The sequence below is a fragment of the Anopheles nili genome, chromosome 2 (genome assembly GCF_943737925.1).
Source record: "Anopheles nili chromosome 2, idAnoNiliSN_F5_01, whole genome shotgun sequence".
Taxonomy (NCBI): domain Eukaryota; kingdom Metazoa; phylum Arthropoda; class Insecta; order Diptera; family Culicidae; genus Anopheles; species Anopheles nili.
In genome coordinates this window covers 48,030,057-48,054,420 of record NC_071291.1, presented here as the reverse complement: position 1 = coordinate 48,054,420, position 24,364 = coordinate 48,030,057, and the positions used below count along the sequence as shown (strand labels likewise).

The window sequence follows — 24,364 nt, the reverse complement described above, 5'->3', positions numbered from 1 at the left end:
CTTTACTAACTAGTAATCTTGCCACTCCTTACTAACACTGTCCTCTAAAATGCCTCCGCTACGGGCCTCTAAACCATCTGGAGTAGTCATCACACCGTCGCCTCTCTTTTCTCATTGATACGGCTAAGAACGAATCGGATTTGATATTCAGACATACACCGATAATCTAGCTTACACCGTGCGCCCTTGGTGTACTCCAGGTGATGCGGTCATGTCAAAGTTCATAATCGATAGCATGCTACCGAAATACGCTCAGTTCCAGCCGTTCATTAGCTCTCAGATTTCATCACAGTCCATTTCCAACTCGAACTCGACAGTGTCGCAGACGCCCAACTCGGAAGGCAGTCCATTGACCACAGGCAGTGAAGGCAGTCCGAATTCTCCGCCAACTAGCAAAATGTATCCTTTCGTCTCAAACCATCCGACTACGCACACTAGCTACTCGACGATGCCGGGCTTTTCCGGCCTAGATGACAAGTCGTGCAGGTAACTGAAGCCTCTCTGACGACGCTGATCGATCGATCACGGATCACGGTCTTGTAACGGTACTATTTCTTATCAGCAGTAGGTACACTGATAGCGTAATGAATAGCTATCCTCCAATGGGAGTGCCCGGCAGCGCCAGCATCGCACAGTTCTATCAACAGGCGGCGGCTGTTTCAGCTGCATCGGCAGGAGTTGGAGTTGACTCTCTTGGCTCTGCCTGCTCACAACTTTCTTCTTCCGTCGGGGGTGGACAGTCCGGATTGCCAGATATAACCCGTCATCCATGGCTAGTAACTGGTGAGTTTGCATTCAGTAGCTATATTTTATGTTTCATTGTTTGTAATATCAAAGTCGTAAAACAGCAATTGCACGAGTGTAATGTACACTCAAACTGCTCTTAGAACCCATATTGATCTGCCTCTATTGCAGTATTCATAGAGCTTATAAACAAGAGTAATTTGTGCAGAGGTTTTATTTTCTGTATGAAATGTTTGAAAATATTATAAAACGCAGCAGAATCCACTTGAAAAAAAAAGTACATTTTCAGTACATTTAGTACACCAGTTCGTCAGATTTATATTTATTTATAACTGTAAAAGTTAGTAAAGAACAAATAATTTGAATTTTAACTATACAGAGAGTTGGAAAGAAATGTTAGTGAAATTTTCGAAAAAAAATTGTTCAACGTTCAACACTATTGTAAAATGACTACAAAATAGGTGCTTACCAAATATCATGTTGCTTTCCGAGTAAAATAATCATTTTAACGTTCTACCATTTTTTGAATTTATTCGCTTAGTTCTGAAAATTCAAATATGGAATATTCTATCTCCTGCAGCATAAAATCCTCATTTTTGTTTAAAAATACGAATACAAGTCTTTTATAGAACTCATATTTACATAAAAACCAATATAAGTGCTCATTGAATTGTATGTATAAGCGCAGTGTCATGTAGAATAATGTTGTGATGACGGTTTATTACCACTAAATAATCAAAGACATATAGTTATGTAGCAAAGTATCTCTGATCAATATATTTTTTCTCAATTTTTTTCTTACCTTTCATTGACATGTACACTCATCAATACCATCTGCCGTGTCATGTAGCATCGCAATCAGCTCTTCAGAAATTCGCCAGCACAGGTTAGTATTAACTCTGCAATGTTATATGCATTCATTTGTCGAACTTTATTCCAAAAATTAGAATCGCTACTTTTGTCGAATTAGAAGCATTGATGAGATTACTTATATGACAAAAATTGCAAATCAGTGCATTTAATTAGACATGCACTTAAGTATCCCTTAGAACTGTCAGATAACATATCGAAACCAGCCAAAACCTATATCTAAGGATCATTGGATAGCGAAGGTTCCATATAAGTCCTATATTATGCACATGTTTTATTCTGTCTTTCTGAGGGCTCTCCAAGGGTGCTGCTTTTACTAGAAAATCATTTTTTGCAGTACTCGGAATCGAAAGTATAATTTTCTTTGAGGACTGGTATCATACTGGCGTTTTTTTCCGTCTAAACCGAATTTGCAGTGCTGGCTAACAATCGCAAGCACCTTTGAAGGTTGAAACAGACGCCAAAGAAGTCTTCAATGGGGTGATAACGTCAAATCGCTACCCTGTGCGCAGAACATTTTTTACATCTCTGGTCGCTCTATGCGTTTCTTTGCTCTATCTCTCTCTTTCTCCTTGTTTCGCTATCTCTTTGTTTCTCTCACATACATACACTAACTCTCTTTCTTCTCAACCGCCCAGTAGGGCATACCATATTACTCGTACGATTGTCCATTTGAGACACACTTGCGTCGGTATTATCATATTGTTTAGGGATGTGTTGAATATTTCATGTAGTTCACCTACTCCTTCGAAAAGAACGCGTGGGATAACATAGTACAACGAGAACACCAGAGAACAGTGCAAAGTAGAGGGCATGGAACCGCAGCTCTGCTTGGCTGTGTAGCGGTACCTTGTTGTTACCCTTAGCAAGCCGCTCCACCAAAGACTGAAACGATTCCATTCACATTTGAATCGCGCGTTACGAATCGACGCTTGAATTTTCAGCCGGAACAGGAGGCATCCACTAGAGAGGGTTGTACTTCCAATACTACTGCCGGTGCTGCCGCCGGTGAAGATTGAAAGTTAAGCTTAATTTATTCAAATTTATTTACCAAATTTTAGTCTTCCGAAACGAGAGAATAGAATTTTAATTCTTAAATTTATGGTGATTTTCATGTTAATATCAAGTCACAGCGCCCTTGCATCTCGTTCTGTCTACGAGACGCTGGGGAATTTGTTCCTTTCCTATTCGACAGGCGACAGTTTTGAAAAATATATCCACCGTATTCTTCGCTCTTCGAAGAGATGGTATATGCCTTTTGGAACATCTCTCGCGGAGGACATCAGCTATCCTTCGACGATAGAAAAAAAATATATATATATATGTATATATACAGATAAAATGCCCCAAACAACGCACGACTGAGCATAGGAATAAAGAAATTGATCAGATTGTTTATTTTTTTATCTGCCTTCATTCACACTTAAACATGCGATGATCTGATTCGGTTGATATTGATTTGCTTATTTTCAACTCCTAGAAAGTGTACTGTTCTTCCTGGTGATGCTAATAGAACTAATTTTCTATGGTTCTACGACAAAAACATGTGATGAATCGTTCCTCAATGTATCTCAGAATTCACATTGCAGTGCGTCTTATGCATGTTCTATTGCATAATGCGATGTAATGAATAATCCTGCAAAACTCTTTTCTGCGCTTTCTCTTTTCTCAAGGACTCCTCTAGCCAAAAAGAATACAGCCAAGGTGTTTCGCCGTTCAAACGAACGGTCAAAGGAATGTACCCGTGTCAGTTGTTGTTAAAATTAGAAAGTGTCTACCCTGCTGGGAGCGTTCGTAGGGTTATACGCTGTTCACAACAATTGATGACTGAAAGGCTTGATTCGACCGGAAAAATGGGCAACCCTTACATTTTCTTTCTCCTTCGCTCATGCTTACTCTATATCTCATTCCCACTCTATGCATTTGTTTTTTCTCTTCTTCAATTATTTTCTCTCTTTCTCTGGTCACCCAAGCCTAGGGTACTTCAAGCTCTGTTCACCTTTTTGAGCAAGCTACCATGGCAAAAGTGTCATATTTTTCCAGTGGGTGACGCAATAAACCTGATCCCTCTGGCAGATTCTTTACCACTGTGACTTGCCTGGCAGGGTGCAGGACGATTGTCGCAACAGCTATACTGGCTGTCAAAACAAAACTAATATCGCTTTCTCTTGGAAATGTGCTAGAAACTACGGCACAAACCATTTACGAGACTCGTAATTGGCAAAAGCCACTTGAAGCACTTGCCGTAATCGAAAAAAAATCATCGCTATCACTATGCATCGCGTGCATGATATACCGTTGGTGCACAATGCAATAACATGGGAAGCTTGTACTTCACGGTAACCGGAAAACGAACAGGAACTCGGTTTTTGTATGGCGTTGCAATTTTGCATTTTGATAGAGTTCATGCTTAGTGCTAGCTGAGGTGGATGAACTGTAAGAAGCTTTATCTTTTAGCTAACATCTTGCTTTAGACACGATACTGAAGCACGTGGAAAACAATTTCAGTAGCGTGTTTTGGACTAGACATTTTATCCATTATATGCTGAGCGAGCTTCTGTTAAGAATGCGCGGGATACTGCGTTGGAAAAGTGCTCCACGCATAAAAATGCCTACAGAATTTAATCTTCTACGGTTAGTGGGAAGAGGGTGGGACGCTTTGGAACCCAACAATTTTTATATTTGCTGGTGAAGAATATGACCCCAAGAAAAACAGTTCATACGTTTCGTAATGCCCTTAGAATAGACGCTACAATAGCGTTCACAGAATAGGCGCTGTAAAGTACAGGTTTCAACTATTCATATGATTTTGTAGCACATAAGTGTATATTTAAGCGAAAATAGGAATCCTTTTTATGCTTATTGAAAATGGAAACAATTTGTCTGAAAGATAAGCCTTGCAAAAATATTTATGTAATCTCAATTTATTAGTTTAAATGAAATCAATTAAGATTCTGGCTCAGGTGCAGCATATTAAATATTTTTAACATGATTTAATTCAACAGTTTTTATTTTTTGTCATTCTGAATTATATTACAGCGCAATAAAACAATTCAATATCAGGAAATTAATCCACATGTTTTTTAATTCTATTTTCAGATTGGATGAGCAATCCCTTCGATAGGGTAGTTTGTGGTGACTTTGCGGGTAAGCGAATACAAAAAACATTGCGATTGTCTTTATATTTAACAGCAATTTTTAACACATTTTCCCTGGAAAATTGCATGGTTAAGCGTAATATTAGCAATCATGCTACGCAACTACAAAGTGTTACAACATTTCATCTTATTAACTGACCGTTTCACTGCGCACCATAGAACTGGAGCGAAATACCATGCCTTTACAAAACCAAAACCAAAAGTAACGAAAACGAACCACAAACGGCGAATGTGTAATAAATTCATGTCAAGAGGATATATGGTTGCAACAAAAACCAATTTGCCGCCATTTTTTCTTCCTGTGTTCCATGGCCGACAAGACGTATCTGACGCATGCCTTCTGCGACCTATTCTGCACTTCTTCTTCAGCGGCGGAAAGCTGCCCCGTTTTCTTTGTCCCCTCAATCACACCAGCATCTTACCATGATAGTCTGGAACGTAGCAACCGCTTTGGTATGTCGGCTTTGATCTGCCTTCTGATAGCCGTTCCGCTGGAAAAGCCAACCGGTTGAGACTTGTCTCAGCGACCGCCGCTAGACGCGCTCATTTTTTTTCTACCTTCCAAGCCGCTGGTATAGAGCAGTCACACTGGATGATGGCGGTACACGATCCAAACTGAACTCAACCACAACGCGCCAGAAAATCAGGCTAGTCGATGGAACCGGTTTTTGCATCCGATCAGCGACATATGCACTGATTTATGATCTCTGGCAGGATCTCGATCTCAGCGCAGACTTTTCCAGTGGGAAACTATTCCAAAGAAACCGACCATCTTACTCATATTAATAAGCTGTTTGTAGAAAAAAAGGGCTGCTCACACATACACAGAACAAATGAAATATGTGAGTGCACAAGTTTGATATCTGCAGCTGGACACTCTGCGACATCGTATGGTTGAAAAGAACTTTACTATTTCTTACCAACCAGGTCGTTAAATAACAAAGTAAAATAAACCACGAAGACTGACACAAAATGGTGGGGATGGATTGTTCTGTATGCAAATTGGGATGCATTTTGTGGTAGACGTCAAAGTAAATGCTGCTTGAGATGTTGAAATTTCAGTCACGTTTTTTACCACACTTAAATGATTTTGTACGCACTATGGTTTTAAGCGTGGGGGAAACATTTCAACCTTTCCACAGACTCTTCAATATCATAGAACACTCTTTTGGAAAGCCTCTCGTGTTCTAATGTTACTACTACAGCTAATTTCACTAATAAATTTTTATTTTACGTTGCTCACTAAGTGACCATTGCACTGCTAAATGAAGAGTTTAATTGTTCCATTGCAACGATCTTTTAGGTTCAGTGAATGTGATCGTTCGCACACGCCATCTGATCTTGCTGATCGCTACTCCCACCAACGGTGAAAGTGTATCAGTAGTTTATGTGTTTACGACGATCGTAAATCTTACGGCTCTTCAGCAGCTGTAAATAACCATTTTATGGCCAGCTTAATGCAAGAACTTGCTTGTGTTTCAAGATTCTGTTCTCGTTTGTCTCTAAAGGGATTAATACAACCACCAGAGATTCTAATAAAGCCTAGCGACTAGAGCGTTGGCAAGTGTCGCTTCCTCTAGTGAATCATTTTCATTCACGGTTTTTTTGTAAATTTTTAATATCGCTTATTGTACCTCCATAAAAGATAGTATCTTTTTGTTCATAATTTATGCTGCATCATGATTCAAGGAGAATGAACCGTTAGTTCAACACAATAATTACTAAAACAATGCAAGAAATTGTTGCTTGTTGATGCTGGATCATGTTAACACGAAGCTGAATGTCGTCTTTGAAGCAAACATTGTTCACGTCGAGCCATCGATACACAAGCAATTCACATGCTTAAGAGCAAAGGAAATTTGAAACAAATGCACGTCGATAGAACATGAATGTGCATTTATTACTTCTGATTTTTTGTCATTATCAGATAGACAAAAAGTGATGGTAATTTGCAGAAACACCTTCAATTATCAATTGGCACGAGATACTTTTGGATGAATAGTATAAATATTACATATACGTCAAAATATTATCGCGTAAAAATACTATAATCTCACTTCGTTTGTGAGCTGATGATTTGAACAATATGTCATCAATCGCCATTTGCAAACACGTTATACAAATATTCATTGAATTGGTTTCTTAGCAGCATTGAATGCTTGTTACCTAGTTCTTGTCCAGCCTTTCCCGTCCCAGCTCAATAGGGCCAGTTGCCCGCTACAATCGAACGCAAAACCCTCGGTTGAATATTGTATCGTTATTTAACTGTGATAACGAGCTAATAAACGGAGTGTAGCTCAGTTCCGTCGATAGGTTGATCAATAGATTGATGATGGCGAAAACACGTTTTATTTATCCTGCACGAGTATTGAACCATTCGCCGCCTCACTTGGCATTCAGCACCCATAGGGCGTGGGTTTGATTGCTGTTAAAATGGAGCATTACAAAGCATCTTCGACGTTGCGCCATTTATAGATGCAGTGTACTAGGAACATGATGCGCCGCACACTTTAAGCGAGCCAGTTACGGATAGTCCGATTTTATGTTTCCTTTCAAATGTTTCAGGGTCATCTCATTTCATTGTCATCATCGAAATGGTGTTATGAGAATTATGCTACCAGCTTGGATCTAGTGAATTATTCATATGGTCTCGTTTATGCCACAAACTCTTAATTCTACATTTTCCACGCTTTGTATACGCTTTATGAAATTTTCTCTCTGAAATGATCATTCATGAACATCGAACAATTAGTTAGTTTGGTCCAATTTTTGTTTTTCCATTCGCTGGAACCAACTGTGCAAGGAGAAACACAGAGTGCATTTGCAACAACGCATTACCAATAAAACTGTGCCAATGCGGAGGCAGCCAATACGATGGTACAATTGTGAGATTCGTTTACTTTGCTGATGTTAAATTGCAGCCGTCCAAGGCAAATGGTTTCCTCCTTGGCCCAAAGGGGAATTAAAGCGAGTTGAAATGAGCATTTGTCATGCATTTCCTTGTACTGTCGGTGCATGCTCTTCATAATACATGTTGTGGAATAAGCTCATACAAATATTTTATCAATTTATTTCATTGACACAATCAACCAACGAGTAACTGTCATTGAAGGTCACACTATAAGTTGGAGTAGAAGCAAACTGTATGCGTACTTACTATTTGTATCAGTTGGTTGTGTTCGAATGTTGGTTGTTTGTAATTATAGCTCGACAGTGAACTGTTTAAATGGGTTTGTTGAGAGTAATTTTCGTGAATTGAAAACAGCAAATAAGTGGGTAACATGCTGTTCGATGATTGGTAGGGATCGAACTGGAGTCCCATCGAAGCATGGTCAGTTGAATTTCTAGTAGAAAAAGAGAAAAACACCTACACAGGACAGGTCGTCTTTGTAAAGATCTTTTTTGAAGCAGCTACCCGGGTGAGTTGAGAAAAGGTAGGGAGTATAGGCAGCAAAAACCTGGGTAACCAGTAAAATTGGATATTCCCTAATACTCCTTCAGGGCAGGAGGAAAGGGACAAAACAATCAGTTTTTATGGTAAGGCTATGTTAGGCTTTTCGTTTATTCAGTTACGGTTGAACCTTTTTAACTTGCTTCCTTTGCTCACTTTCTTTTTCGATTTGTTTTCACCGTCTCCTTCGCTTGTAATTCGATTGATTTGGAGCGCGGCTCATAGCATTTGTCCACTAGGCGTAGTAGAATGCTGGTTGCATGTGTGTAATCATTCGATCGACCCCCAGAATATCGTGGCCAGACAGACGGTCGATCTTGTTGATCTTGTTGATTGGTAATAATTTATTATTTTCTCCAAGAGCTGTCGAAGCTTTCTTTTTTTTAGAAAAGGAACGCAGGCTGTCAATTTTATTTAATGCTTGTTGAAATGGTTAGCTTTCTTTAGGAAAGTACTCGAATTTTTAGGAAAACAGGTTTAAGATAGGCGGCTGGTTTTCAGGGGTTTTTCATTGATTCAGCTCAAGGTAAAGCAGCACATAAACTTCAAGAAATGTATATCGATGGGCGACCGGCTACATACAGGCAGATGAAGAATTCAGACTAATACTTTAGCAGCTTCATGCGACATTTGGTAAATCTAGCCTATTTACAGGTTTTTAAATCTATTTAGCTCGTTATAAAAAAACGCAATTAGTATTAAAAACCCAAAATATATTTGAGAGAGTAGGAGATGGTTGATATTTAAACAATGCGTAACATCATAATTAAAAGCTATATCATGCAATCATAGCTATATTATGAAATCTACACCTAGTACACGATCGAGATATATCATTCCAGCACCTAGCTACTACAACAGGATGTTTTCATTGTTGAATGACTTTTCAGTAAACGCATTGAGATCTCTAGAACGGCACATTTTATCAGTAAATGCGAATATCTTAAAATGACTTGCCGGATTTTGCGTCCATTTGCATCCGTGCCATTCCACACCTGCTCCATTTTGAATGTGGTGTGAGTGGAGTTCCATTTTATCGCATGCGCATAAAAAGCAATCAATAAAATTTCCGCTTCCATTTCAACAACGGCAAGGATGGCGTTCGAGTGAAAAAGACGAAGGTGACGATGAGTTTGGACCTACAGAAGAGATAAGAGAGAACATTCCGTCTAGTACGTTCTCTTTCCTATGGTACTGGACGCTAGGAGGAGAATTGTGGGATTTATTTTTTGCAGCATTTTGATAGAATTACTTAGTGCATTTGCGCCGAAAAACGTTGTTCAGTAATACACTGAAACAGTAGCTGTGAATCTATGTAAACAACTACTCTCCAGATGTTGCCATATGCTGCCAAATGGTATTGGAAGTTCAAATTCAGGAAGGAAAAAAAGTCCGCACAGCATCCCAAAATTTTCGCCCCTTATAATACTGTTTTTACAAAACCGGCAAAATCGAATTTTAGTTTGATTTTGTTTTAGTTTACAATCTTTTGTACGCTCTAATGGTTTACTTGAAATATAATTTCAAAACCTTTTATGGATTGAGTAAACATTCTTGAACTTTTTGAATGGTTTGCTCATTGCTGTTGGGAATGCTTTTATCTTCCGGTCCTATTTTTGCGTTCTATGGAGCGATAGTCCTTTGTTTCATCGTGGACTTCGGAATCGGCAATCATTGAGGCGAAATCCCCAAGCAACTGTCGTAAAATTGCTATAGCGCATAAAGCAACCGTTAGAAATGAATTTTTCGCACTCATCTGTCCTCCGGTCTGTATGCTATTCTTCTTCCTTTTTGGCTCATCCAAGTTTTAGTCCTTGATATCGTAAAAAAAATCGATTGCTATATATTTTTCTCCCCTTGCCTGAATCTTTACATGCCTCGCGTTATTCTCTCTTCCTCCAAACTCTCTTCCTCTTGAAATTTCTCTCAGTCATTCTTGGAGATTCTCTTTAGTTTTCTTGCTAAAGGCTCTGCGTCTGTGGCGTGCTCAACAAAATGAGAGCGATGTATTTGTGATGTGTTCGATCTGGTGAAAGGTCGCTTTAACGCCACGCCCTGATGGGAAATTTACTGTTTATATAGTACATCCATCTCTCTTATTTCTCGTTTTTCTCTATTCTTTTGTTTATTTATTTGTACCTTTGCACCCTTTTGTGCTTCGTATAACTGATAGTTTTCAAATTTTTGAATATCCTTGATTTTACTACAGGAAAATTTGTGGAAACTCACGCGAAAAAATTATATTGACATGGTTTATACATCGTGGTTTACAAATATAGCGCTGAATGACAACCGACACACATTGAAAAATATTTCCTCGAAGCCATAACAGATCAATTCACAATGTAGAATAGTAATCGTATTATTGTAATAGAGTTATCTTACATAGTATGGTGGAAAATTACTCTCTTTTAAGCAGTGCTCTTGTACATTACTCTGTTATTTGTACAGCATGCCAGCTGCGATTGGAAAATAATACTGCGTTTTTCATGGATCGTTTACTTCGATTGAATGATCGTGTTGTCTTGTATGTTTATGAAGAAGTGAAATTAATTATTTTTCTTTCACTCGCATTTAGCAAAGCAAAGAATTTCCGATCACTCATGAATCACATGCGCTGGAACATCTCGGTCGACAGAACGTCTGGAAACGATTGAGTAAATATTTAGATATCGATTTCCCGGCGCTGGTAGTGATCCCGGTCATGTCTAGTACTCCTTCTCGATGCAATTCAAAACCACCCATCAGCCGTCAGCTTCCCATAGGTGGTGATACAGAAATTGTAACACTCTTCAGTTTGAGGCAAAGCAAATACCGAAGGGTTTCCTAGTTTGTTTTTCGGTCGTAGTCAAAATGCGACCAAAAATCAGTCTGAGCAGTGTGGAATTGACGCCGGTAAGCACGAGTTCAATTCATCATGGTTAATCAAGAAAATTGAATTTATTCATATTTGATGTGCCATTAAAAACGCCATTTCAACCAAAACGAGCTTTCTTATTTTAAACACGATTATTGTTTATCTCGCATCCTTCTGTGCTTTTCCTGTCGCAATTGTAATTTGTTTCTTCTGAAAACAAGCGCGTCCATCGTGCTATTCGTGTGATGTTGCTAACTTTGCTTTCCTTTTAACTGTACCATTCATTGCGTAATTACCTTGAGCAAACGCATTTCATTATAATTTTTATGGTCCAAGTAGATAGTAATTAATCTAATTCTTCTCCATTCCTTACGACATGTCTCACGGTCTGTTGGCTAGACCTTTGTATCAACCGCCGCAATACATACGAGAGCTTGGAACTCTACTTTGGCACCACTACTAATAACGCTCGGCTTTATGCGCGCATCGACTCTTCAAGCCGACGATAGTTTTCTACCGAGATACATTTGAACGAGATAGTAATTTTTCCTACGCTCAATTCTTCTATTGAAAAATCAGCAAAACACAATTCAATTATCGCTTTTTCGACAGCAATGCTGCTTATCTATTAGCCTCAAGTATAAATTATAGTCGTTTTTGGAATATTAAGACCGACGGCATTCTAATATCCAACTCACATGCGGAAATCAACCATCTACTGTTTGACATATTATTCGGTACTGTATGGTATATTTCGACACTTTCGTATGGTATATGAATATGTTAGTTAACATAGAACACACGAAGGTATAATAAAGTTACACACTTACTTTATTGACATCTTCAGTAGTTTTTGTAAAGATGATTTTAACTTGACGAAGTCGAACATTTAGCTCAAAACTTTGATTTGAAAAAGTGGAGCGGTCGTCACCAGTTGGTAATTACGATAAAAATGAAGTGCAAAAAGTTAATTCGCTACTACTTTTAGAGTATAACACAAACCTCGCTCTCCACCATATTCCATCGAGCTGCTTGAGCAACCCACGCCAGGCATGAATGCGGAACGTAATCTCATTGAGGCTTTCCCTCTCGCGCCGAGCATATTCCGTTGCCTCACTATTTTGCTTTTTTTGTTGGCTAGGGAGTAGAGCAATGGTTTTCGCTTTAATATAAATGCAAATTCTTGTCACTCTTCATCACATGTTCCCCTCCTGGTAACAGACGGCATGCTTTTCAACCCCTGCTTATGAGCTGGTTTGTACCAGAGAAAATATTCCAATTAACTCGACAACGTCGGCAAACTTGCAATTCAAGTATGGCGTGACAACGTGCTTCAGCAAAACGTTGTACATCCTATCAGAAGGAAGAACAAAGCGTCAAGCAAAAATGGCCATGATATACCATTTTTGTCGTCATTTACGATACCCATAGCTATCGGAAAACGAACATGATTCGATAGAACTCTATACCGTTGCACAAAATTTGGTTAAAGTGCAGATGTTTTTTTCCCATGAGGGACCATAATTTAACATTAAAACAGTATTCCCATGATTACAAAGGAAAAAGTGAATGATGCAGGTGTTTATATAGCAAATAATAGCAAATAATTTAATTATCATATGTGTCCATCCGTACCTAAATCTGTAAATGATAAACCAAAAATACCATGATACCACAAAAATTCATCTACGATGAAATGAATTTATACATACACGTGATTTGTAATTGGGTACATTATAGATTAACAAAGAAATGAAATAGAGCCCTTAAATCTGTCAACCAAGGCATATAATGTGGGCTTTTTTGCCAAACTATGCTAGTATAGAAAACAAAACCAATCTACCTTGAAAATTAGTAATACTCGATTTTCGCTCGAAATTATTAGACAGAAACCGAAACTAAAAGTGCCAAAAGTCCAGTGTAACATATAGCATTAAATAGCCCTATCTGAAGGAGCGGTCGCTCCAAAAAATCACTCCCACTATCAACATCGTTGCAAGATCAAACCCCAACATCTTGGGACGAGGTGTAACAAATCGAGTAGATTATGTTTAATGAAATTGGAAGGCATTGTCGCTTGAATCTTTTGACCATATTATTCACCAAGCGAAGGCTGCTGTCTCGTAGGGAGCAGGAAATTCTCTGTCTCGGAGAGTACCGCTGACGATAAGTGGAAAGAAAACTGGAATGCGTTTTCACGATGGATAGCCGCATAGCATTGGGGGAGGCAACCGACAGCTTGGCTGTGAAGTAGTTTCAGCGAAATTAAACACCACGTGGAAGTGACATTTATTTATCGCTATTCTTTGTGTAATAGCAAATGGAGTTTTCCAATAGCTCGGCATTTTGGGCATACAAGACCCTCGGGAGCGAGCAAAGTATGTGAATAATGCGCCCAGCTGATCCCTTAAACCGAGCCTCATGTCAATGCCCTCGCTTTGACGATGGAATCAAATGGCTCAATGGCCCATAAATAAGACGTTGGGACATGCAAGATGAGTCTATGAGCCCTATCTGGCCCGGAGAGATGCTCTGCAAGCATATATTCACCATTCCAATTCCATTCCGAGTCTTACTAGGCGTGGCTGTTACCTTTTCGAATAGAAAATGGTATCTTACCGGAAATAGATCAAGCTGAAGGTCGATGAACACCACGAACAAACAGATCACTTCGAGCCGAACGTTGTAAGACTAAACTGAACAGTATAAGTATACCAGAGTATACTATACAGTAAATATAGTTTAGTATACTATACTGTAAATATAACATTTTCTGAGATATTTTCAAAACCGTTAAGTTATTTATCGTTTCGCGCTGGTAAATTGCATAATTGATTTGCATTTTAATATCATCTCGTTGATTGTTAGAATAGTGCACAATGATATACCATTATTTGATCTTTCATTATTATCGAAGATGCACATTTTTTGTCAATTTGAATGCTCGTCTCTGCCTTGACTATCCCCGTGTCCATTTTCGTTGTATGTCGAGGGTTACATATGTTCTAGAACTTGATATTTGTGTAACGTTTTCATTTTATCTTGAGAAGAATGACACAGAGGAATCTGTGCATAAGCAGTTAAAAAGCCGTGTTAGAAATAAACACGGCATTCCTAACTAACCAAGTAACGACACTCTTGCATCTATGGATTGCATGGTTGTTCGCATGGATCTCAAGCGTACAATTCAACGCCACGTTTTGCTATGTATCACAACGTACTAACGAAGAAAAAAACATAACTAGAAAACAAAGCTCCGAAAGTGCAACAGATACATGAAGTGAAAAGAGGAAGAGAGTAGGCTGATGAAAAGTACGTGTGAAAGGAATAATGTTAAACAATTCGTCTTGTCAGCAATAAGTTGAACGATATCTCAATTTCTCGTTTTTTTTTTGTTGAAATAGTATTTAAGTGATTGAAAAGCGCGTTCTATTTCGTTTTACAGAGTTTTTACCAGAGTTCGTTAGGCAGATTTTCCTGTTAGTTAAGCACAGTGTACGGGTGGAGCATTGGCTATGTTTTGAATGTTAACAAACACGTTTTTTTTTTTTTTCAAAGAAGCGCGCACAGTGTTTATCGGAGGAAAAATAAATAGCCTTCGCATGTTTATTGACCGTATGTGAGAATGTTTTGAGTTGTGTTTGTAATTGGTATTAAACAGCTTCCATTAAAATTGAATGAGAGTGATGAGCCAACGCGTTCCAGATAGTCTGCCTTGTAGGGAAGTCCATTCTGTGCTAAATTATAACGTTTAAATCTCTAAGCACGATGTACCCTATTCCGAGCGTAGCCAAAAGCCAATGAAATGTAGAATTGCTTCATTGTATACAAAATGTATCAAATGGATGGCCTCTTTAAGCACACACCCTCCGTTTTCTGGAAAGACTTCCCGAGAAATAGATTGTTTTTGCTCGATCGGAGCTAATATCTTAGCGATCATATGGTTCAAATAATACCGACTCACTACAATGTCTCCCGTTTGTTTGCGGGAAATAGGTTTTTTTGCTTGCTTGTGATAAAGGTTCGAAATTAACACATCCGATGTTTGTCATAAACAAACTCTTTTCCTTGTGATATTGTAATACGATAGCTGTTGAGTTTCGGTGGAATGATTGGTTGTTTGACTTATTATAAGTGAGTTTTCGTCAAACATGCACTTTGTTTTCGTTGATGGAATGGAAGACGCATGCTTTTTGTGAAGTTGTAAAACAAAGTTGTTATTTCATAATAAACAACTGCGTTCTATTATTGCCGTATGAAGTAAGTTTATTATTATAGTCGTTAATATAATTATTACTTATTATACAAATTTTATTGTATACTTATTTTTATGGGATATAAATGGTATTTTCCATTACTTTCCCGTTCACTTTATGTAAATGGCAACATATAATGCAGTTTGTAGAATTGGCCTTTGCGTTTTCTTAAAGCCATTTTTGATATAAGCAAAAATCGCAAAACTACAACAGCAAAATCGCTTTACACTGTTTCGTGATTATCATCCAACGGTAAAATTGGTGACATGTTCCTATTTTTAGTTGTAGTTTGCAGTGGCGTTTGCAATGCTGTAAGTAGATGAATGTGAATGCCAACGTACGGGATTAACGCTCATAAGCATGCTCATGGCAATTCGTTATCAGCATGTAAGCGATTATTAATATTAGCAAAATGAGCCGGCCATAGCGTGGAGAGGTACAAATATTTTGAAAACAACCATCCTCATTTCCACTGTCAGACCGTCTTGACAGTGCAGGTGCAACTATTGCAACCATTACTTTTCATGGCCTGTGAAGTCTCCAACGTGTCATGGGGTTTGGCTCTGTGGGCTCTATTAATGATTAATCCATAAGAAATGACATCTTCCACACCCTTCGCTTTGCGTGATGCGTACTTTGGTCGGTTGATGGTCCAGCTTTATTCATTCATTTAATAGACTTCGCAGAATGAACGCAATGGAGCAATGAATAAAAAACACACTTACACACACACACACACACACACACACACACAAACGCGAGTAGATGTAGTTGTGGGGTCTGGGATTGACAATAATCGGTTTTATGATGGTGATAATAAAACAACAATGTGAACACATGATTTTATATGCGTTTTACCACTTTCTATTTATGGATATGTGTACACCACTGACTGTTTCTCTCTGTTTCTGCATTCTTTGAATGCACGGCCTTAACGGAATACATTTGTACTCATTTGCTAGCGTGTCAAAGACCGCTTCCAGCGGGCGATTCGGCACGGGATGGACTGGGCAAATAGATGCTTGACGCTCGGTAAGCGCATAATAAATAACACGGTTTTACGGCGACACACCAGAAATGGGCGCTATGTTTTGGACCCCGACCGCCAGGGACCCACCGAGGAAGCAGAAGTAGCAGGGCCAGAGCGCGTCACTTGTCGTAGGTCAGCTACAAAAATATGTGCGCAATAATTACGCCTTGATTGCGTGGTATAGTATTCAGGAGTGGTTCCAAGTAATGGCGCAATACGCATCGCGAAAGCACCGGTCAATTAGTGCACGCACTGTGGCCTTAAATTATGTTGTGCAAACGAATAATTTCACATAGTCGCTTTGCTATCTATAACAGGTCTACCCAATCTGGGCGGGATTGGGTTGCATATCCGATCGATAATTTATGGGTAATCTTCTCGCACGTTGCTGTTGTTTCTGCGACACGCGTCGAACTCATTCACGTATTTTAGCGTATCACGCCTATAGGCTTCGATTTAGATGTGCAAGATTTATGGGCCAAACGAGTCTCAACAGTGCAACACCAACAAACAACACGCGAGCTACGACATCCCCCATAGGAGGTTTCCTTTTTTCCATCAAACAAGACTTGCCTTTCAAATCCGTCCGTCGAATCGCACACTCTCGTGGGCTACAATTACCAACCATGCTTTTCTACGAGCATGTTCGACTAGGGTAGAGACCATGGCTTCAACAGCTAGGGAAGAATGTAAGCCGAAGGATCAGTTCCTGTTCCTCAGAGAGCTCCATTGCAGTCAGAATTTAATATCAGACAGCCATAAATAAATACCTCTCTTGTCACATCTCCTCGCACGTAAACATCATTTTCCTTCGCACGTCGGTGTTTCATCCAACAGGGAAGGTTTACTTTCTCCGTGCGCTCTTTCTCCTGCGTTACCAATGCTCCGTTGTAGCTGCGGAACTCCATCTTCCAGTTGGTGCGAGGGGTTAAACATGATAGCACAATTCCCTGTGCTATCCCTGATAGTGGAAAGTCAACAATTTACGACCGCCATATTTCATCATCAGCGAGGGAATTCGACCCATTCACGCTTCCCTCCGTTTCGTTTGTAATCCATTCGCCCGAAGGAAACATTCTGAACCAGCGAGCAGTGAAATTCCGGTGTCCAACATACTTTCTTCGCCTTTGTTCTTGAAAACTTCGACGACACGATAGCCTGTCAGTTTCTTCGCGGGGTGTGAAACCGGCCATCTTTCGTCAATTAACTGGTCTCTCAGAACAACACCCATTTCACATTTTCTTCTACGCTTGTAGTTACCTGCAACAGCCGTGTGTGTGTGGCTTTATAGCAGTCAGTGTTTCTCCAAGTGTTGCTGGAAGTTTTCAATGCATTTGTATAGCCAACTGATACGGGTGCCAACAGTTCGGCGGGTGTTTTTTTGTATATTTGGCTACGTTTTGAATGAATGCAGCATTTATGGTGCTTTTTTCGCTATCAGTTATGTTAATTCAAACCGAATTTCAACAGTTTGTGGAAACTAATGTAAACAATGAAGCACATCTTGTTATACAACTTTCAACTTGAAGGCACAAACAAGAGGATCGAACGAGACGAACCTTCCATTTCAGACCAATTCTTCTCTGTTCTAGGTCCGAACGGATGCCCACGCCGGCGTGGTCGTCAAACTTACACACGCTTTCAGACCCTCGAACTGGAGAAGGAATTCCATTTCAACCATTATCTAACCCGCCGACGAAGAATCGAAATCGCGCATGCGCTCTGTTTGACAGAGCGGCAGATCAAGATCTGGTTCCAAAACCGTCGCATGAAATTAAAAAAGGAGCTTCGTGCGGTAAAGGAAATCAACGAACAGGTAAGACGCTCCGCTACGTAGACCTTGCATGGTTCGATCCGAAGCAACGGAGCTGTTCAATGGAACAGCGTTTTGAATGCACTTTTTCCGTTCGTTTCACATCCAAAAATGTCTTTCTTTTATCGATCGAATGTATGCACGATATCAGGCGCGTCGTGAACGCGAGGAACAGGACAAGATGAAGAACGAATCGCTAAAATCCGCCCAACAGCATCACAGTCAAAAGCAGAACCAGCAAGACCACACGATTGTGGGCTCTCAGCAATCCAGCAATGGCACTGGGAACGGTGCCGGAGCCGGAGGTGCCGGTGGGGCTGGCAGCGGTGGTGGCGGCAGTACTGGAAGCCTCGGAAGCCATCTGCACCATCCGTCAATCGTCGCGCAGAACGATCTGAAACTCGGACTCGGCGGAATGGGCGTCGGCGTCGGAGGGAATCTCAGTATGATGGGAGGTCTGGATAATAAAACGAATCAAGACATCCTGAAAGCAGTTAGTAAAGTTCATTCCTAAACCAATCCAAACTGCAACCAAACTTAAAACAAAAAAAAGCAGAACAAACCTGAACCGCTGGATGATTTTTTTTTCATCACAAATAATTTTCTTTTTCTTTGTTATACTTCGAAACGTTCCTATACGCTTACTGTTGATGTTTGGTGTCTCTCTTTTGGAGATGCAAAATAAAGCAGAGCTTGGTTCAGTTTTTTTGGCTTCCTTCCCGCTTTCCTCTTCTACCCGCTTTCCCTTCACAGTACCGCCGATAAGTCGGCATGTCTCTACGTAGTATAAAAGCAGTTTTAGTTTTGGCATAGTTCGCAAACCCCTTTTATTATGTAGTTAAATTGCACTTGACATAACATAAATCACGTTTGAATCTTTTCCACTATTTGCAGTTGCGACATTTTTCTACGTTTGGGTGTAGTTTTAGTGAGATTATAGGTTTTGCTATATCGCTTTTTGTCACACGGTCATTTGTTCTGCATTGCTAACTTTGTTTTAATTAATAGCGTCCCCGTTTCGCTTTTTGGTCTATATTTTATTGCTCACAATTGAGTGTTGAATTTAGCTACTCTCGTATTTATATATTTTTTTTTGCAACAAACTAAGTTTCTTAATTTATTTTCACCATATTTGCTAGATATTTTCAGTAAATATGAGTGAAAGGTCCTCTTTGAACTACTTGTTTATTTTCCTAATCTTAGTTACTGTTTTATCTGAGTACCTTCTCCATGATGCGGTATCTTTCTCTCTTACAGGTAATGCAACATAATAAGCGATGGGATTAAAGTTTTGTTTTTCGGATAACTAAACGCGCGCAACTCATAAAAGTCGTGTAAAAAGAGCTACCGTAGATTTGACATCAAGCTAGATTCAAACATCTCTATAATACAGAAGCAAAAAGTAAAAAAACACACTTTTCATTTGTGATCAGCCTCTTTGCTATGATAGAATTTTTCTAGTTAACATTTAGGCCAGAACACGAACACATCTCCTGTGCATTCCAAAATCCTCCCACTGTCCTATAAACATACTAACAGCTGAAGGAATGGCCACATCAAAACCCTTATGTGACACATAGTCAATGCTCTTGTTTATCCTAATTAATTGTATTTTTTCTCTTTCTTTTCATTGCATTTAAATGCTCCTGTTTCCCTTTACTTTTTACCGCTTGATTGTTTTGTTCGGTTGATGTCTTCCCGACTGCGGCATTTTTGAAACATTCGTGGAATCCATTCAATTCACAACCCATTCCAAATGCGTAGCACAAACTTGAATACTAGAATTGAGATCTGGTTGAATTTATACATATACACACGAATTCCAACTCGAACACACAACCGTAGACTCCAACGCTCAACAGTGATAAAAGGAAGAATGGCTCTATTCGCAAGGAGTATGTATGTGTCTCCAGTCTTCTGAGGATCGCTATTGGACGGCCAGCTTCGGTAATGCAGTCCACGGGTATTTCAAACCAGATACAAAGTAGCTACGAAAGTAAAGTCCACAACCATGCAGCAACAGTGCATTTTGTTCCCATTAAGCATCACATCGTCTCTCCCAACGCAACGAAGTCTTCGTCTTCACCACGGCAGCCATCAACGATCTGGTGGTGAATGGAGCAACGAGGAGCATTTTCCGGCTCAAATGACGATGGAAATAGTATCTAAAATTTAAAGCAACTAACCAGGAGCAGGGCGATGATTGTAATACTTCTAACTCTGATATTCAAGCAAAACGATACAAATACGCTCTTGCAATAGTAAACTTGTGCAAATACTCGATTTTGCGTGCGAAAAAATCATTTCACAGACATAAATAGACAACTTGCAGTAACCATGGCATGTCACACGGGATACTAAAATACACCTTAAAATAGACAATGAAGCTTATCAGTGTGCAGTTGACAAAAAATACACTTAATGTCTTTGCAACATAACCTAAGCGGTACACGAGAAATATGAACGATACTAAAGCTCGGAGGTACAGAAAACAATGGCAAATCGACAGGTGCAAAGTGACAAGGTAAAAACAAATGAACAAATATACGTACTAGCATGTAAGGAACTGAACATTATTTTTATCCCTGTTGCGATTCGTACCATAAGCAAAGTAGATTGATCTGCTTGTAAAATGAATCCATGCCACCTGTCCTCCTATTCCTTATCGGAACTATCTTCCTTATAAGTTAAACTATCCAGTGCCCAATGTGGATCTTAGGTTTTCAATTGGTTCTAATTTGTACGACTAAAGCGAGCACACATATTTCATCGGATGAATTCGAGCTACGTGGAAGAGAACGGATAAAAAGCTATCATTAAGACTATACCTTTTTTCGATCGAAATAATTACTACTCAGCCAACTCGATGTAAGCAAACTGAACTCTTTCAGCTCGAAAAAGGACTGCTTAGGTGTGAAAACTCAAACAAATACACATTCGACACGCGTCAAGGCGTAGTACGCCTCATATGTCGAAACAAAATGTCTGAATGTCTGAAACAAATCGTTAATTTAAATTAAATGTATCAAGCTAAAACTTATCGTGTAGCGTAGGTTACGTCATTGTTTTTATTATCGTCTACTGTGGCACCCGTCCTTCTTTATTTTTCGTACTTCTTTTGTTTTGTTTCTAATTTATATCTAAGCATTGCGATTAGGCTCCCAAGGTTTATTTGGCATTAGCGTATTAAGGATAAGGCAAGCTAGTAAACAAACAGTATGAAATCAATTAAACTATGTTCAAACGCGATCGCGGTTTTCTTTAATAATGATCTTGTGTGCGTTTGTTCAACCTTGATTGGATACCATCTTGCAAGAGCATAGCGTTCATTTGAGCGCGCATCATATACGTAATTAAACATGTAAAATTGACTTCTAGACATACATCATGTGTACAAGCAACTCTTAAAGTTTGCGATGAAAGTGAAAGAGAGGAGTCAGTCAGCAGTAAGCTAGAAATAAAATATTAAAAAAAACTAACGTAACTTCTCACACTTCATACGACTTCATCTGCCGAAGACTACGAAGAGCTGCTTCGTACTAGTTTTCATTCGACATCCATTTCAAACGATGCGGCAAAATGCAACCATATTGCCCGATGTTCTACTCGCAATGTACACTCCCGCAGGAATATTAATGACGTAAATGCAAATCTGTCCATTTGTTAGAATTAATATGAGCAAATATAAATAAATATATACATACACATTAATATGACTAGCGTATCAATTAACAGAAGATGTGAGATGTAAGCAGCCATGCATTTATTGGGCAAATATATGGCGAGACCGAGGGAAAACGCGAAGCACAATGCATCGGTCAAATCTGGCAATAGTAGGGCACTAGAAGTATATCGCTCAGTTTCAAGTTCTTGTTTATCTCACATTCTTTGTTGTTGTGCTCTGTTACGTACGTATTTAAAACCATGTTAATTTCCATTGTCAAGAGTTCTTTTTAAGAATTCACATTTATTACTTTACTGTTGGGTATGGATCTTTGTTTATTTTCTTGTTTGCCTACTTAAGAAAGTCTGAACAGTGTTAGAAAAGCATATCCTTCATCAGTTGCTATTGCTAGTGCAACACTCGTTGCTGCGAGTAAGCTTTGCCGCAATCAGATGCAACTTTGCGAGATACTAATTGATAGTTATATTTTAAGTTTGCTTGATTGCCCCGTTGAAAAAGTATTTAATTCGAAAGCCATATATTTGCTCATTGCATCGTAAACATCGCCTAGGAGAGACATTGCATTGTACATTGTTGCTTCAACATAATGTTAAGCCGATGTTTGTGATTGTAAGTTTTATGCAATGTGCAACATACAATGAAATTAAACGAAATACGTAAGATTAGCCAGGGTGAAATACAAAATGTACGGAAAAGTAACAAACAAACAAAATAATCTGATAATCTAATCCATCATCAATCGTAATTACGTGGCAGTGTCCGGAACAGAAGTGTCCGTTGTCAAGCACATAGTTGGAACGCAAAACAGAAACAGAAGAAAAAAAAAGCATAAAGCAACATTTCTCGTGAAAGCGCCATGTACGCTCAAATTCTGTAGCCACTTTGCCATAGCTGATGCATGAATCGAACACCTCTAAAGATAAAACCCCGAATCATATGTTTTTTGGATCTCATACAAGGATAGCATCATCAAGGCTGGCATGATTAGCAGGCGGACACGTATAATTCATAGTGAGTACGATTAAATGAGTTTCATAAGCCCAATTCAGCTTAATCAACAAAGGACGAGCGAGGAAATGTCTCGTTGAAAATGCTAACCTTAAATACGTAACATGATTGTAGTATGTAAGTCGAACAAACACAGTGAAATCAAACCTCCAAGAGTGTGTGTACGTGTGCAGAATCGAGGGACATGCAAACAGAGACGTCAACATTACGAAATCGTTTTTCTACATGGCAGTGTAGTGTTTACTTGAAAAAAAAAACGAACAAACTTGAAGCAAATAAAATGTAATAAACTGCATGACTCAAATGAACAATGACGTGTCGTAAAATGTAGTTGTGTTATTTTTCGAAAACAGTCAATCAAATGGAAAATTGTTGTCGGTGAAGTACCGCAACAAAATGCACGAAAGACTTGAAAAAATCTGGGAAATCTTTAGTGTTGCCAACCTTTTCAGCGTACACAATTTATGTATTAAACTGTCTACTTGTTTTAAAAAATAGATGGCGAACACACTTTGGTTTGGCTCTCTCAGCAAGTGATTGGTTGAGCTCTAATTAAAATTTACATCAAGCGTCGCTCTACTCTAGGACTTACTCTACGTCGCTTTATTTCCGAAAACGAGTAAAAAATGAAATATTTATATATAATACGATAAGATAAAGGCAGGATGTTTCCACCATCTTCATCACCCGGAAGCCTGTGTTGGGTTGTGTGCGACTGACATTTTTTCCATTACCATCGCACTATTCAGCCAACCCCATCGAGACTAAACCAACCTGCCAGCCAGAGGTCCCCTTATTCTGCTTTTTCGGTCGTGATATTAGCAACAATTTTCTTCCTTCTGCGCAGGGACAATGCTATCGTTGGCTTTCCTGCCCTTGTACGAAATTTAATTTAAAAAATCCCCCTGTGCCCACAAGTTACGATGGGCCATTTATTTTCCAGCCTCCGCCTAACTAATCAGCAGGACAGAACCATCTTGCTTCGGTTTGTGGGAAGGGGCAATAGAAAAAGTAGATTCGCTTCTGCGTCATGAACCCCACGAGAGAGTGCTCTCATCATTTAAAAGACTGAAAAATTAAGCTTCTGGTGTATGACGAACCTTCGTCAAATGTATTTCGCAAATGCTACATTGAATCGTTTTGTCGATCAACATAATTCTTGAAATGCTTTTCCTGCACCCAACCTAATTCCTAATAAATACAGCTACTGATAACATTTCACAAACTCTTCTACATTCCGCGGGACATCGTGGAACAAAATTTCTAAATGCTCGCCTACGCCTTGGCTGTTTGAATCTTGAATCTCTAAATTGATGATTTGGATGTATTCTCAATAGCGTTGTTAATATTTGCAATACGTGCATTAGATTTAATTGAGATATATATACATATATATATATATATATATATATATATATATATATATATATATATATATATATATATATATATATATATATATATATATATATATATATATATATATATATAT

The 24,364-nt window shown here is 39.0% G+C and overlaps 1 protein-coding gene across 1 annotated transcript; it reads left to right on the top strand.

Moving 5' to 3' along the window:
* The first annotated feature begins 382 nt into the window (after positions 1–382).
* Positions 383–19,466, top strand: LOC128731756 (homeobox protein abdominal-A homolog). The gene is made up of 7 exons (XM_053824896.1): positions 383–486; positions 563–783; positions 1,595–1,630; positions 4,714–4,761; positions 17,959–18,182; positions 18,331–18,672; positions 19,437–19,466. The coding sequence occupies exons 1-7, from the start codon at positions 398–400 to the stop codon at positions 19,464–19,466; spliced, it is 990 nt and encodes a 329-aa protein (XP_053680871.1). The 5' UTR covers positions 383–397.
* Positions 19,467–24,364: the final 4,898 nt, after the last annotated feature.